This window comes from Choloepus didactylus, chromosome 13 (assembly GCF_015220235.1).
Source record: "Choloepus didactylus isolate mChoDid1 chromosome 13, mChoDid1.pri, whole genome shotgun sequence".
NCBI lineage: Eukaryota > Metazoa > Chordata > Mammalia > Pilosa > Megalonychidae > Choloepus > Choloepus didactylus.
The window spans coordinates 100081262-100098132 of record NC_051319.1 but is presented as its reverse complement, the minus strand read 5'-3'; the positions used below and the strand labels follow the sequence as shown (position 1 = coordinate 100098132).

The following is a 16871-nucleotide window of genomic DNA, read 5'->3' as shown; positions in this document are numbered from 1 at the left end:
TTGTTACAACCATGCTGTAAAAGATAGAAAAATTGGGAACGAAGGGGCTCCTTAAATAATAAGATGGTCTGTTAAACTGTGGTGGGAGGATTTCTTTTTTCTTGCAGCATGAGCAGTATCTGAGACTACATTAGCCAAAGTCTTTGTAGGAGCCAGTAGTCATGATTGGAAATGCTGTAGACAGAGAACCTACTCCAACCCAGAGTTCTGGAACAGAAATTTCGAAGCTTTGGGCTGTCAGCCTTAAATCCCTTCAAAATTCAATCTAGGAGGCAGGTTCTAACAAAAAGGAAGCGTTCAAAAGTCACATAAAAAAAATACAGCTAATCCCAGCATGGGTTTTTGGTCTGAATGAAGAAAGACACTTTTTTCCCACTCAGTTGTTCTATAAATAAATCCTTCCCTCTTCATTGCAGGTGAATGATGTAACAACAATGGTCACCACAAATTAGAGCTTCTTCTCTCTTTTCTAGACAAGACCCCTCATCAAGCCTGTTCTGATTGGACACTTAGGTTTTCATAAACCAGAGCTAACTTTTCCTGTCTCTCTCTCCCTCCCACCAGTTCCTTCTACAAAAAAGTCTCTGCACACTCAAAACCAGAGACTGTGAGCAGCCCAAGAGTGAGAAGGCATCGCTTTTCCTCTCTGTTCTTTTCTAAGAGATGTATAATTATCCCTGGGACTCAAGGACTATTTGCAGCTTTAGGAGGGCACAAGGCTCTGGCCAGTAGCTATTACACCAAAAAATAGAGTGGTAAACACAGAGATTGGGAAAAGACCAGAATCTATTTCAGATGCTATACCTCCGGGGGCAATTAGATCCAATTCCTTCTCCAATCTTCCTTCCTTTATGGCCTTGGGGCCTATAAAGCTGACCACAGATCCTGCAGCCAGTAAATGGACTGGAGATGTGGAGTTTGGAATTGCTACTGGCCCTGGTCAGGGACACCTATGTGCTTTGAAGTCACAGAAGCAGTAGTGGTAATAATAAAAATACATCACTTACAACATACCAGATAATAAAAATAACAGCAAGCATACATCACTTATAACAAATCAGGCACTGTTCTAAGTGCTTTACACATGTTACTATAAATCCATAAGAATCCTACAAGGTAGATTACTATTGATATCCCCATTTTACAGACAAGAAAACCGAGGCATATGAGATGAAGCATCTTTCCTTACTTCTGGGATATGTCCCCTTTTATCCTCACCAAACCCTCAAATGTCCTGGGGTCCTAGGAAATCCTAAAAGAACTTAGAACCCTGGGAGCTCTGAAGACCATGTTGGCTGCAGGTGTGATTCGGGCCAAGGCCTTTGCAGAAGTGGGGGACAATCATAGGCTGCAGGAAGAAAAAGTTGGTATGTTTATCTAAATTTATAAACTCCAGGCTTGTAAGAACTCAAATCATTCCTCTCTGCATACCCAGCTTCCTACCGTCTCTTTTCCCATTATTGCTCTTGACACAAGAGTTGTGTTGTCCATGGAAAGGAAAGATTGTTATTTTAGGGAAAATGGAAATGAGGGTGGGAACTGCTTAAAACAGCATTTTTCACTGCCTAGAATAGTCGTCGACTAAAGGAAGTCCAGAGGCTGGGGCCCGGAACGGCGACTGTGGAATGCATTAGGCCTTAATCTACCGCCCATTTCCACCCCACTGTGTGGTACTGTCTGTGTGCATGCTGTCGCCTCAGCCCAGAATGCCCTAGGCTGTGTGGAAAGTTCCCACTCATTCTTCAAGACCCAGGGCCTCTCCTTTTTGATTCCCTCTGAAGAAAGCTCTTAGCTACCACCTTACTCCTTATAAAACAGAACAAAGGCAATTAGCATTCCACAGCATGGTTAGAAGGATGTCTCTTCTCCCTGTTCCACTGAGATTTTTTTCAGGGAAAGATACCAGGTCTCATCCACTTTGTACTTTTCTTTGGTATAGGATGAAACAAAGGCAAATCCTTTCTATTGGAAACAGGGTGGAAGGATGTTGCAACAATCAGCCATTTGCTCAATCAAGCATCCATCCACCCACCCATCCATCCATCCAGCCATCCATTATTGTACATCATATAACCCCAGAGTGGTACCCAGGGCCTGCTGCATAACAGCTGCTCAGCAAGGGTATGCTGGACTTTCAAAGAGTAGAAGAAAATGGAAAAACGTTATTCTTACCAGATTTCTTTTTCCCAATGTGCTCCCTGTAGGGGAAAGAAGGGGAGGGGGTGAGAAAGAGTAGTGAGTCAGTGCCTGCTGTGTATCGACATGAGTTACTCTGTTAGGAAACTGAAATTCTTCATCCCACATCATCACCAGTGAATAAAATCCAAGCCAACCCCAGGGGTCCAGACTCCTTAAGAAAGAAAGGATTCTTCTTGATTTTTTTCCTTTGCTCAATAAACACTCTGGTGCCCTGGGGACCAGGGTCTCACTCTATTTGTAGAGTGAAGGGCTCTGGGGAGAAGCTGAGGGGGACTACACATCTGAAAAGAGGACTTAGGCCCCACATTGCATCAAGCCTGAGGTCCACCTCATCAGACACAGCAGAGACCCTGCCCCTCTTCTTGGGGTCCTCTATGCTGTAGGAACTGAACAAAAAATATGCTTGGCCATAAGGAGTAAGGGGAACACACTACAGCTGGGTAGAAGTCTGGAGAGCAGGGAACAGAGCACATCTCCTTAATGGTGATGGGGTGGGGGCGGGGGACATTATTGTGGGATATATTTCATAAGGAACAAAGGACTTCCAAGTATCTGTCAACCATGCCTGATGTTATAAACACCAATTCTATTACAGATTTAATATTACAAATCAGAGGTTGGAGAGGGCTTTCAAGTAAATGATCTCATTAGTGAAAAAGGATTCCCAGGGTTGTAAAGAAAAAAATGGAGGTAATAGGATGGTTGAGTTGGGTCAGAGGTAAGACAACAGTGACACTGGTAATAATTACTAAATGCTAATACTGCTAAATGCCAGTCCCCTGCTAGGCACTTTTAGTCCACTCATTTAATACTCACAATAACCCAAACAAATAAGAACTATTTTAATCCCCATTTTACAGATGAGGCAAATGAGGCACAGAGAGGTTAAGTAACTTGCCCAATGTTGCACAGCTAGCAAGTAGCAGAGTCAGAATCTAAACCCAGATCTGCTTGATTTTTATTTTTAATTGAGAAAAAATTCACATACATTAAACTTTTAAAGTGCATAATTCCATGGTTTTTAGTATATTCATAAAGTTGCCCAAACGTCACCATCATATAATTGCAGAACGTTTTTAACATGCTAAAAGGAAACACTGTATCCAATGGCAGTCTCTTGCCATTACCCCCTTCTCCAAGCCCTTGGCAATCACTAATCTACTTTGTGTCTTTGTGGATTTGCCTATTCTGGACCTTTCATATAAATAGAATCACACAATCTGTGGTCCTTTGTGTCTTGCTTCTTTCACTTAGTATGTTTTCAAGTTTCATCCATGTTGTAGTATGTTTCAGCACTTCATTCTTTTTTATGGTAAAATAACATTCCACTATATGGATAGATGACATTTTGTTTGTCTATTCATCGTTCAGACATTTGGGTTGTTCCACTTTTTGACTACTAAGAATAATGCTGCTATGAATATCTATTTACATGTTTTTTTTAAAAAAAGTCAGTTTTACTGAGATATATTCACATATCATACAATCATCCGTGGTGCACCATCAACTGTTCACAGTACTATCATATAGTTGTACATTCATCACCCCAATCTATTTTTTGAACATTTTCCTTGTACCAGAAAAAGTAAAAATAAGAATAAAAAATTAAAGTAAAAAAGAACACTCAAACTCCCCCCCATCCCATCCTATTTTTCATTTAGTTTTTGTCCCCATTTTTCTACTCATCCATCCATACACTGGATAAAGGGAGTGTGATCCACAAGGCTTTCACAATCACACTGTCACCCCATGTAAGCTACGTTGTTATACAATCATCTTCAAGAGTCAAGGCTACTGGGTTGGAGTTTGGTAGTTTCAAGTATTTACTTCCAGCTATTCCGATACATTAAAACCTAAAAAGGAATATCTGCATAGTGCATAAGAATGTCCACCAGAGTGACCTCTCGACTCCATGTGAAATCTCTCAGCCACTGAAACTTTATTTTGTTTTGTTTTGCACCCCCCTTTTGGTCAAGAAGATGTTCTCAGTCCCATGATGCTGGGTCCAGATTCATCTCCAGGAGTCACATCCTTGTGTACAAGTTTTTGAATGAACATATTTTTCAGTTCTCTCAGGTATATACCTAGGAGTGGAGTTGCTGGGTCATTTCATAATTCTATGTTTAACCTTTTGCAGAACTGCCAGACTGTTTTCCAAAGAGACTGCAACATTTTTCATTCCTTCCCTGCAATGCACAAGGCTCCTGATTTCTCCACATCCTTGCCAGCACTTATTATTATCTGTCTTTTTGATTACAGCCATCCTGGTGGGTGTGAAGTGTGAGCTCGTTATAGTTTTGACTTGTAATTCCTGGACAACTATTGATGCTGGGCATCTTTTCATGTGCTTTATTGGCCAAGTGTGTATCTTCTTTGGAGAGTTGTCTATTTATTGTCTGAGTGTGAGGTCTGGATTTTTAACCACCAAGTGATAGTGCTCTCTGTGCATCACTAGGAGAGGAGGGAACTAAGGCAACCACAGAAGCCTGGGACCACACACCTGTGTGTCTCTGAGGAGCAGAAGAGCCTCCCCCAGTGTGGGGCTGGATCAGTCATGCTATCCTCAGACCAGGCATTACATCGGTGGGTTAAACTTTGTAACCTCTGTGTGGGGGAAGGTGAGGGCAACGGGCATAGCCTAGTTCACAACGACTGAACTCTGCATCGGATCCTGGTCAAAGTGCTTTACCAGGATTGACTCCTTGTGTCCTCACCATAACCCTGTGAGGGCCTCTCCATTTCATAGATGGGAAAACCGAGGTCCAGACTGGTGAATTATCTTGCCCAGGATTTGAACTGTGAACTCTGGCTGAAGCCCACTTCTCCTGACCACCATCCTGGACAGTATGGTGGGTGTAGTTCTCCTCTTGGCTGCCAGCTGCAAGACACACTCCCAAAGATCCCTCAAAGCTGCTGCTACATAAAGAAGCATCTACTAGTGTTGTCATCCAGGCCTGCGACCCGAGCCACCAGAGTCCGTCAATTCCAGGGCTCCTGCTCTGCCCTGTGTACCCACCAGCTGGCTGTTTCAAGCGTCCCAGCTGGAGTAGGGGAGTGAGGGGCAGCAGGGGGCTCTGGGGTTCAAGTAGCAGCTGCATGTGTGAACTTGGGCAGGCACAACTGTCTTATCTGTAACACACTTGGGGTGTTCCCAAGTTTTCTTACACGTGGCAGCAAAAACCTCCTTCCAAGAGCACTGTTTGGAACCCATCATTACCTACCTAGAAATGAGCAAAAAGAGACCCACAATTTCCATCTCAAGTACTATTTTGGTTATGAGCATCACGAGCTTTGACCATTGACCTAGAGATCAACCCTGCCGAGCAGTCACCCTTGCTGTTCCTGACTCCCTAAATCAACAACTGGGATCCAGCTGAGAGGGCCTGACTGCCTGCTTTGGCCCCAGAGCCACTACTCAGGACCTCGGCAACCTTCCCACCATCCTTCCTGAACAGAACCTTCTCTTTCAAAGCCCGGCTTAAAGAAAGGAAGATGTTGCTAGGTAAGCACCTGCCATACGCCAGACACAATCCTTTAGAGGCTGAATCTTCACAACCAAGATGTGATCAAGGTTAGCTGTGCTCACTTTACAGATGAGGAAACAGAGGCTCAGAGAAGTCAAGTCACTTGTCCAAGGTCACACAGCTGAGAAGGAACAAAGAGAGATCTGAAGCTTCCTCTTCTTTCCAGGAAACCTCTTGGAACCAGATACATACACTCTGGCAGGATGCTGGTTGGCTTTTCTTGGTGTTACTTTGTGCTTTCTTTGGTACTGTCTAGGTTATATTTTGCATTTTTAGTGAATGTTCTATTGGTGTGTATGTGTATGTGTGTCCTCATGTTCATGCAGCCTTTCCCACAAGTGCAGAAATATCCTGAAGGGCAGGACAGCAAGTGACCATTAAACACCAAAGAGTGTTTATTATTTTTTTTTAATGATTGAAGTGATAAGATTTCTTCTGGAAAGAGGTTCTAAACCTAGAAAAAAATTACATTCTCATTCCATGCCACACATCAAAATGAATGCTAAATGATTTAATTCATAAATATTAAAAGAAAAGAAAACCCAAAGCACAAGACAACTAGAAAAAACTTGATGTGAATATTTATCTTGTATCTGAATGGCAATGGCCCTTGGAAGCCTAAAAGCAATGAGAAAGTCACAAATGTAAAATGGTTAACAGATTTGACTTCACAAAAACATAAAACTTACGTATATCATAAAATTCAGAAACAAAATATAAATGTCAATGAAGGCAGCAAATATTTGCCACAAATATGGTAAAAGATAATTTCCTTAATATTTAAAGAGACTATATAAGTCGATAATACAAACACAAAAACCAACAGAAAAATGACCAGAGAGATTTTTCCCTTCCAACTATGATTATTTTTTAGCCAAGAACCTTTTACTCTCCCTACCCCACACCATATAAAAAAACTAACTCAAAATGGATCAACAACCAAAATATAAGAGCTAAAACTATAACATCTTAGAAAAAAACATAGTGAAATACCTTTAGGACCTTGTATCAGACAATGAATTCTTTTAGACTTTATACCAAAAGCATGAGCAACAAAAGGAAAATTGATAAATTGGACTCCATCAAAATTTAAAACATTAGTGCATCAAAGCGTATTATCAAGCAAGTGAAAAGACTACCCTAGAGAATGGGAGAAAATATTTGGAAACCATGTCTCTTATCTGATAAAATTTAATATCCAGAATATATAAATAACTTCTGAAACTCAACAACAAAGACACACAACCCAATTTAAAAATAAGGAAAGGGCTTGAATAGACATTACTCCAAAAATATGCAAATAGCCATTAAGCACATGAAAAGATGCTCAACATCATTAGCCATTGGGGAAATGCAAAGCAAAACCACAAAGAGATGCTACTTCGTACCCACTAAAAGGCTATTATTTAAAAAATGGAAAATAACAAGTGTTGGCAAGGATAAAGAGAGATAGGAACCTGATCACTGTTGGTGGGAATGTAAAATGGTGCAGCCACCATGGAAAACAGTTTGGTGCGTCCTCAAAAAGTTAAACAGAATCACCCTATGACCCAGCAATCCCACTTCTAGGTATATACCCAAAAGAACTGAAAGCAGCAACTCAAACAGATATGTATACACCAATGTTCACAGCAGCAGTGTTCACAATGGCCAATAGGTGAAAACAATTCAACTGTCCATCAACAGAGGAATGGATAACCAAAGGTGGCCTATATACACAGTGGAATATTATTCAGCCAGAAAAAGGAATGAAGTCCTGATGCATGCGACAACATGGAGGAACCCTGAAGACATCGTGTTGAGTGAACTAAGCCAAACACAAAAGGATTAACAGTGTATGATTTCACGTATATGATCTAACTAGAAAATGCAAATTTACAGTGACAGGAAGTAGATGACAGGATCCCAGGAGTTGGGAGGAGGGGGAATAGGGAGTCAATGCTTAATGGGTGCAGAGTTTCTGTTTGGGGTGATGGAATAGTTTTGGTAGTGGATGGTGGCAATGGTAGCACATTATGAAAGTAATTAACATCACTGATCTGTATATTTGAAAGTGGTTAAAATGGGAAATTTTATGTTGTATATATGTTACTGCAATAAAAATAAAATAAAATTGAAAAAAAAAAAAGAACTGCTTCCTCTTCAACTATAATGTCAAAGCCAGCCTGAATCTTTTCTAGTTCAAGAAATGCCTACCAGCTCTCAGAGCCACTGGAGGGCAGGGATTAGGCTTGTTTTTCTTGGGCTCTTAGCCCAGGTGACAGTCACTGGGCAATATTTGGGGAATGAACATGTTTGAATGAGCTGACTCCTTCAAATATGAGCTGGTCTTTGCCCAGAGACTCAGGGGAAGGGAGAACCACCTGGAAGACACAGAGTGTGACACTTCCCTCCTCAGCCTCTTGAAAGCCTCAAGGAAAAGACTGGCCCTCCTTGAGGACAAACATCTCTATTCTGATACCCAGCTCCTTCCAGGGACTTCAACAAATCAAACAAGCCAGTTAGTTTCTCCGTTATTGTCTTATAAAAGATGGCATCAAAGAAAAAAAAAAAAAGATTGCAAAACCCATTTTGGACCTGACAGCAGGGAGAGAACTTGTGAAAATTAACTGAACTCCTACTATGTGCTAAGCGCTGCACACACATTGTATCCAAGTGTCACCACATCCTTGCAAAGTAGGTACTTTTATTATTATTCCCATTTAAGAAACGAGGAAGTGGACACTCTTTGAAAGTAATGTAACAAAACTCTAAGGACTCCAGGTAACTGGGGAAAAGGTTGTCCTTTGAATTATCAAATGTGGTATTCAGGAGAGGGATCATCTGTGATTTCAGCTCCATGCTCCAGAGAAACTGTTGATCATGTTCAAATATTCCTGCTTGTTATTTACTTTTAGTTTCCCAATAACCCCATCAGGTGGGCTGGGCAGGTGACATGATCACACTTTACAGAGGAGACAACAGAGGCAGAAAGAAAAGTGACGGATGTGCCAGGGCGGAATAGCTGCCAGCCTCTCCCACAAGCTCCCGGCCAGGTCTGCTGTGGCACTTATCCCCATGTCCCCGTGCCTACCCTGGGCTAAACGGGTGAATGATGCACGTCTTCCCAGCTGGGGCAGCCCCAAAGTCCAGAACTCCTGGTCCTGAGAGATTTCTGCAAGCCCAGGCCAGCTAGCAAGCGGGGAAAGCACTGCCGCAGCCGCTGAAGAGAGGAAGCCAGAGAGTGACAAAGTCACACAGCCTCCCTGACGTTCCAGCTCTGCTTGAGAATTGGCTCCCATCCTTTTGTCCTGAGACTGTCCTTCCTTCCTGAATGAAGATGACCACACAGATTCTTCCAAGGCATGGCTGGCCGCCCCCAGCTGTCTCCCATCTGTGCTGGTAAGTTGGTCTGATGCTTGCCCCGAGGCTGGGGACCCACTTCCACCACCCTTGCCAGGCCAAGAAGCCAAAGACATCAGAGCATTAACACCCGGAGGGGCCACCCCGGCTGGGGTTTTTAATCTCAGGTACATGGATGGGATTTAGCACAACTGAGGACCTCCTAAAACTGCGGAGATTTTTCTGGGGAGAGGGAAGGATGCTTTCACTGGATCCTCCAAGTGGTCCAAAGTGAAGATCTAAAACTCTGGGACATCGAGATGAGATAGAGGGATATCTAGATATCACTGAACCCAGGAGCCCAAGGAACCCACACCCAAGGTCAGGGCCTGTCTCTGGTGGCTGGTGTCTCCCCTTCGTCTTGCTATTGGGCAGGAAGTCCCATTTGTTGAGCACATCCCAAGTACTTCTCTATGCATGTTCTCATTTGATCCCAAACAATGCTGCAGGGGAGGTGTTACTAAGTCATCTTATAAAAGGGGAAACTGAGGCTTAGAGGTGAGAAGAAAACTGCTCATGCAGCTTAAAAGTGGCCAAGCAACCTCCCCACCACCAACTCCACAGAGTGTGTATATGTCAAGCTGGGCTTCTTGATCAACTTTGGTGAGTTAAAAGCTGGAGTAAAAGAAGCTGCAGCTAAGGCTGGGCATTCGGGAAGAAAAATACCATGAGCCACCATTCTTGAGCACTTGGCAAGTTCTTGGAACTTCTACTTCTGCCAATCATTCACTCCTCTCTACAACCCTAAGGAGACCTGTTATTCTAATTTTACAACAGAGGAAATTGAGGCCCAGTGGTGAAGTGAGGGAGGTCCAAGGCTACACAGCCCATGATGGTGAAGACATGATTTGAATCCAGGAGTGTACCCACACACAAGCTACACAGACCTTAGGTTAAGACTCAGGCAGGCCTGGGGCAACTTCGCCTCCCCCTCTTGCAAACTGACTGACCTGGGGCAGGTCTCTGTTCTGAGTCTTGGCTTCATCATTTGCAAAACGGGTCTGACAGTTCTTATCTGACAGTATTGGGACAGAATAAGGCAGAAACAGAACACTATAAATTCTGCATTCCTTATTTATTCACCTTGGCTAGAGATACAACTGAAGCCAGAGGCTCCAGACCCAAATCGGTAGTTTAACTCAAAGCCTGGAAGGACCATACACAAGGGTGCTTTGAGAATACTTCCCTAAGTCCTGTTGTATTGATAAAAGCTGGGGAATGTTTAGCGGATGCAAAAGCTAAAGAATCAAGAACAGGAACTTTAGCCAAGTTGGGCAGGTCAATACTGTCAGATTAGAGGGACAGGTGTGCTTGGCTTGGGCCCGTGCTCAGCAGGCCGCCCAGGAGGGGCACTGGGTTCCGGGCAGAACCTCCTCAGCACTGGCAGGAGCTATTTTGGGGGGCTGGAACATGGTGGGGGGAAGGGAGGCTCTGACTCCTTCTGACTCCAGGAATTGACAGACCACTAAATGAGAGGAAGGAAGCATCTCGTTGCCTCTGATTCAATTAGGCACCCTATACTTTTTGAAATCAAAGAATTAAAAGCTTAACTTTAATTTTAAGGACCTTATTAAAATCTTATCCCCTCCTGGTTAAGTTTGACTTGCAGGTATTCAGTATATCAGCCAAGTATATTCTGAAGGACATTGGATATGCAGTAGAATGAGACTTTAAATTAAAAAAAAATACTGTCAGATTTATATTTATTTATTTATTTTTTTAAATTCATGAAAACTGTGTCTTGGCTCATCATGTTCCCTTGTCACGTTCTGACTTCAAAAGGTTTACCGTCACCTCTTATGGAATGTTGTCTTTAATTTCAAAGCCAGGATTCTGCAGGCTGCTTTGAGAAGCTGTACATCGCGCTCCTCAGAGAAATATTATTTATTGGAATATGTTAATTTCAGGAAGTTAAGTTTACTTATCCATGTGGTCCTTAAACCATTAGTCCTGAGGGATCAACTCACTGTCACTGATCTCGGCTTGATTCCGTCACTGTATGTGTATGTAGAAACAGCTTGACTTCACTTGCTAATCAGAAAGCATCAAAACCCTTTGCTTTGGTTTCCTCCTTAGAGGTCTATTTTTTTAAAAAAAGAACCTTTGTGACTCTTAACACATTCATTCCCAAAAAGCAACATGAGTCTTTTTCTTGACATATGTAAAAGCTTAGCACAATGTAATTGATTAACAAATGGAAGCCTTGGTTATTACCAATGTTTTGGGCAACATGTAAGCTCAGAGCTAAGAAATGCAGTCCATACTCCTCCCATAAGAAGGGAGCTTGGTTGGCAGTTTTCAGCCCAAATGGACCCCAAACCCCACCAGATTCTTGTTTCTGTGAGCCCAGGGTCCCAGCACCTGTAGGCTGATCTTTTTTTATTAGCCGGACCCCTTCTTTGTGCAAAGACACAATTTTATGCCTCCTTTCCCCCAAAAGGGCTTTAAAAAAAGTGACACGTGTATGCCAGTGCTTCACGCTGGTTGGGCTAGTGGTGTGAACAACTCTTGGCATGTAAATGCTGGTAGGCAGGTGGTTATGAGAATTTGTGGGGTGTGCAGTGTGTGCCTGGGGCCCCGGGATAGGCACCAAAAGGCATCTTGGTGTGTTGCCTGTCTCCTGCAGGAAGAAGTTTCAGACCAGCTCTGGAGCCTGGCTGAGCAGGACCCATTCCTGGCCCTGTCACTCACTAGTGATGAGACTTTGAGCAAGTCATTCATTCATTCACTCACATCCTAAATGGCTCCTGAGCCATGCCCACTTCTATGGATGAGATACGGGGATGACTCTTACATGGGTCCTGCCTCCAGGGGCTCACCATCTATTGAGTTCCAACACACTTTGATATGTGCTGTGAGTAAGTGCAGGAGTTATGGGTTTCAGAGGAGAGACAATCAGCCAGTTTCCTTCACCTGCAGAACAAATAGGCCATGTACCCATTTCCAGTGACTGGGAAGGTTAAATGAGAAGCAGCCTGGCAGGCGCTCCATCAATAGACTTGAGTTTAATTTACTTTGTTTTACTCCAGTTCCTCCTGGGGCTGGCTGGATTGGCCAGAGGGAGGGCTGTGAGGGCCCACGCTGGGGAAGTCCACAAACCAACTCACTCTTTGGGAGGATTCAGGTCCTCAGGTCTTGTCTCAAAGAACTGCAGCACCTCATCGCACTGAGAGATATAGGGGGGCAGCTGGATCAGGGCCTGCAAAAGAGAGACACAGGTGAACCCAGAGGATGGGGTTGGGGGGGTTGGTGTCAAGGATACTCTAAAGGCTGTGGTTCCCAAGCATCAAGATCAAAATCACCTAGAGGACTTGTCACAACACAGATTGGTGGCTGCACCTCCAGATCTTCTAATTCAGCAAGTCTGGGGTGGGTCCAGGAATTAATTTGCATTTCTAAAAAGTTCCCTGGTGATGCTGCTGCTGCCAGTCCAGAGCAACACACACACACACACACACACACACATACACACACAATGTTGTATATATATTATAGGTATGTATTTGGACAAAATCATACCACACTGCACATGCTATTTAGTAACCTGATAATTTCACTTAATAAATTGTGAACTTCATGCCACAATATTGTTCTTCCACGTCATCTATATTGGCTATTGGATGGATGTCCATGGGATACACACATCATACTTTATCCAACTAGCTGCCCACGGGTGAACATTTAGGCCGTTTCCAGCTTTGTGATATTATACACAAAGCTTGCACAAAGAGTTAAAGTGAAGGGGTTGTTTTATGATTTGTTTTATGAAGCCCCAGGTGAATGAGGGGTTGAAACAGCCTGGTTCTTCCACTGATTAATTCCATGTGAATTGGCCACACCTCCTCATCGATGCGAACGGTGACTCAACTATCTTTGCCAATAAGCCGGATGGGAGGTGGGTGGAGGGCACAGAGTGGGACTGAGCCTTTTTCCTGCCAGTTTATTGACCAACAGGTACTCACTCAATGGACACTGAATCTGTGTCAAATATGAGAGAGGTACATGGTGTGTTTTGATCATGAAAGAATTTGAAGGTAAGACACAGCTCCATGAAAACAGAGCAGTTTGACAAATATTGGCGTAAGCCCTCTCTGGCCCAGGTCCTGGATGGGGGACGGGGACATGAGTCCAGCAGAGTTTCACATACATATGCAGGCATTTCAATAGCACAGGTGACTCTGCCAACCAGGTCCACCCCGCCAGCCTACGCTCTGGAGGGAGGCAAAACTCTGCTCTCTCTTCAGTAGGCCCTGGTCCCCTGGGGCCACATGGTGTGTGAGTCTAAGGTTTGAAATGACGTGTTTTGTATTTTATAAATAAACAAGCCCACGAAAGTTTCCCCGCCTCTGTCAAGTTATGTTCCACAACGGCAGCAGTACTGGGTGATGATAGGCTAATGGAGAGATATATGGAGGTCTCCAGTGTGGCACCAAATTAAGGATATTTTGACTCCACATGATTTTTGAGTGCGGTTCTGACTTGAAGTCAAATCCCCCAAGTCCGACCTGCCCCGGACCTAAAGTGGAAAAACACAACCCGAGATGTGTGGACGAGTTTAGTCTGGAATCTTCCCTGGCTCAAAGCCAAGCAAACCCCTCCCTGTTCACTGCCCACTTTCCACCTCCCTGGGGTGAAGGATGCTGACCTAAAGGGCCCAGTATTCGTAGCTCATCGATTTTTATTAGCCTTTTGCTCCCTTCTACTCTGCAGCAAAACCCTAGGGTCTGATCTTTTTCAGCCCCTAGGCAGAGAGCTCTGGAGAGAGGAGAGCCGACATTCCCCCCCACCCCTTCCATTTCGAAGCCCCTTCTCTTTCTGGTTTGGAGCAGCAACGTTTATTCTCCTGGCTGGGATGAGCTGCTGTCTCAGGGCCCCCCTGGGGGTCTTCTTGAGCTTCTGAAATCCTGCAGCTCTTGCAGCTGGAACCACACAATGAAGGAAGGGGTGGATTACATGCTGGGCCAGGGTGAGTCCTGGCTGCTTCGTGGGCCAAAGACTTGTGGCTCCCACCAGACTGCAGTAACAGTACTCCCTTGTGCTGGCTTACCACCTGATGGCTTCCCAAATGCATTCATCAGCATCACTTCCTGCTGTCCTGGAGGGCTGACCCATTTTAGAGATGGGGAAATAGACGCTCTGCTGAAATGAGTATGACTTGGGATGGCTGACTCCAACTTCTCTACTCCAAATCCACAGAAGACAGGGGGTTCCACTTTCCCTCTACATCTAGGCAGTGCTGGGGAGGCCTGTTAGATGTACTCGGTATTATTTGCCAGATAAGTAAGATGAGGAAGAGGCCCAGGTCCAGGCCATGTGGCCCCATTTGGGGAGAGCTGGGTTGGTGGTGGGCACGAGCCCCTGAGGGAGGTCATCATCTCCACTTGTATGGGGCTTCCTGGGTGTTCCCTGCTAAAATGGGCCAAGGTCCCAAATGGACCAGCAAGGGAGGGGACAATGGGAACCATGGAAACCTCCAGACAATGCCAACTTCTCTTTGGGTTTTGAGCTATTCCCAGGAAGTAAAAGTCAATCCAAACCCCAAACCATAAATCAAAGCCAACTCACTAATAAAGAGTGGTGCTGAATGCTTTGATGTTCGCCCCTTTCATTTTAGATGGGCAGGCTATCGGGAAGAAAAGGACCCAGAGGGCAGAGAAGTAATTCTGCTTCTGAAACACTCCAGCCTTGTCCTGTGTTTGGTCAGCAGTGGCAGACAACCACAGTTGGAGCAGAGCTCGGTTCTGTTCTGGAAGGAGTCCTGGACTCCTGGACAGAGGTGGCTGGTTGAAGCAGCGATGACAGGACTCAGGAGAGCAAAGCCTGCTTGCTGAGGGTCAGGCAGAACCAGCCCCCATGCTGGCTCTGTCACTTCCTAGCTGTGTGACTCTGGCTAATCCCATCATCTCTCTGAGCCTCAGCTTCCACATCTGTAAAATGGAAATAATACCTGTCTTGGGGGGCGGTGCTAAAGAATTAATGAGGAAGTAGCTGTCAGCTTCCTGGCACATACTAACTGCTGGATAGACCTAAGCCAACCTCTTTGGCTGTCTGTGTTGTACCAAATACAGTAATTATGATGGTTCCCAAAGGGGATTCCAGGGTAGCAAGATGATTATCGATTATCTATCAGGATCACAGCATTAAATAACAATGCCTGGGCTACTGAGAAAATTCACTTTTCCCAGTTCTCTTTCAGTCCTCTTTAACTTCAAAAAGAAGGCCTTGGGCTGGTGCTGGTGTGTACTTCACACCTCTCTAACTTGCTAATTCCACCTGAGAGCCCGCTCTTCAGGATGGATCCCTGGACCTAGGATTCTGGGTGGGTCCTGGGTCCAGCCTGCTCTGGAAGGTTTTACTGTCAGGGTTAGGGCTCGCTGACCCTGCCACTGGAACACTGCTACCTCTGTCGCAGAGAACCCTTCACACCAAGCCATGCTGGGCAACAGCATCTAGCTAGATTCAAAAACTGCTTTTTGTATTTTTCACCATCTTTTTACCCTAACATTCTTTGATGGCACTTGATAGTAGTTTTATATCATGGTTGTTATACAAAAATTCCTCTAAGATATGTTTATTCAAGAAGTTTAAAAGTGAGTTAATTTTTTTAAAAAAGGATATAGGTGGTAATAGGTGGCAAAAATCTTGAAGCGAGGTCCCAAGCAACTGTTCTCTGGTAACTGCTGCTTGCTGGTATACTGCCTATGTACTTTACAGACACTTTTATGCTTACATATTGCTGTGTGTGTGTGTGTGTGTGTGTGTGTTAGATTTAAGCTACACCCTTAAATCTGGTGGTTAGTTAATATCTGAAGTACCCTCCTCGAGAAGGAACACTTTAGCAAGTAAACACTCCCCAATCATGTCTCGCTTCTGAAAAGGCTACAGCAGGGCTTTAGCTCTCTTCTACTGCTAATCAACACCACAGCCTTTATTCATTCTTTAGCCTAATAGTTGTTCAAAATGATTTTTCTTTTTTTTAACTAGTGAAATGAGAGGTGTTCTGGAAATATCCACAGGCACTCTTTAGCCTTGTATCAGCAGAACCCGGTGAGCCTGATCTCATAGATTCTTCAGGCTGGTGCCCTGAACCTAGGATACTGGGTCAGTCTTGGGCTCAGCCTCTTCTTGAGGATCTTACTGTCACCCCGTGGTAAGGATTAGCTGGTCCTGCCACTACCATATTGTTGCATCTGCCTCAAGTAACCTTTCACACAAAGTGGTGTCAGACTGACAGCTGGTATTCCAATGAGCTTACAGAACAACTCGAGTGGCTGTTTAAGAGCCTGCTTGATAATGAATGCTTGTGCACGTGGCAGGATTAGGCTGTCTTGTTTTCATCACTCCTTTTCTTGAGCAGATGATCTTTTTGTTTGTTTTACACTTGTGATTTTTTTAAATTCAGTTTTATTGAGACATATTCACATACCATACAATCATCCACAGTGTTCAATCAACTTTTGTTCACAGTACCATCATATAGTTGTGTACTAATCACCGCAATCAACTTTTGAACATTTTCCTTACTCCAAAAATAAATAAATAAAAATAAGAATAAAAATAAAAGTAAAAAAGAACACCCAAAGCATTCCATCCCCCACCAACCCACCCTATTTTTCATTTAGTTTTTATCCCCATGTTTCTACTCATCTGTCCATACACTGGATAAAGGGAGGAACAGATGATCTTAAGTTCAAGGTAGCGAAATAAATTGATCTTCTTTTGGGTCTTAAGAAATCCCTCTGTACCTAGCAATTATAATGATTATTT

The 16871-nt window shown here is 43.9% G+C and overlaps 1 protein-coding gene across 1 annotated transcript in view; it reads right to left on the bottom strand.

Annotated features, from left to right (window-relative positions):
• Nucleotides 1-16871, bottom strand: part of SH3PXD2B (SH3 and PX domains 2B) — a 103532-nt gene that overhangs the window by 26950 nt on the left and 59711 nt on the right. The window contains exons 5-6 of the mRNA XM_037801839.1: nucleotides 12212-12303; nucleotides 2173-2198 (exon numbers count right to left, since the gene is read on the bottom strand). Of these exons, the coding sequence (XP_037657767.1) occupies nucleotides 2173-2198; nucleotides 12212-12303 (118 nt within the window). The remainder of the gene's footprint in view (nucleotides 1-2172; nucleotides 2199-12211; nucleotides 12304-16871) is intronic.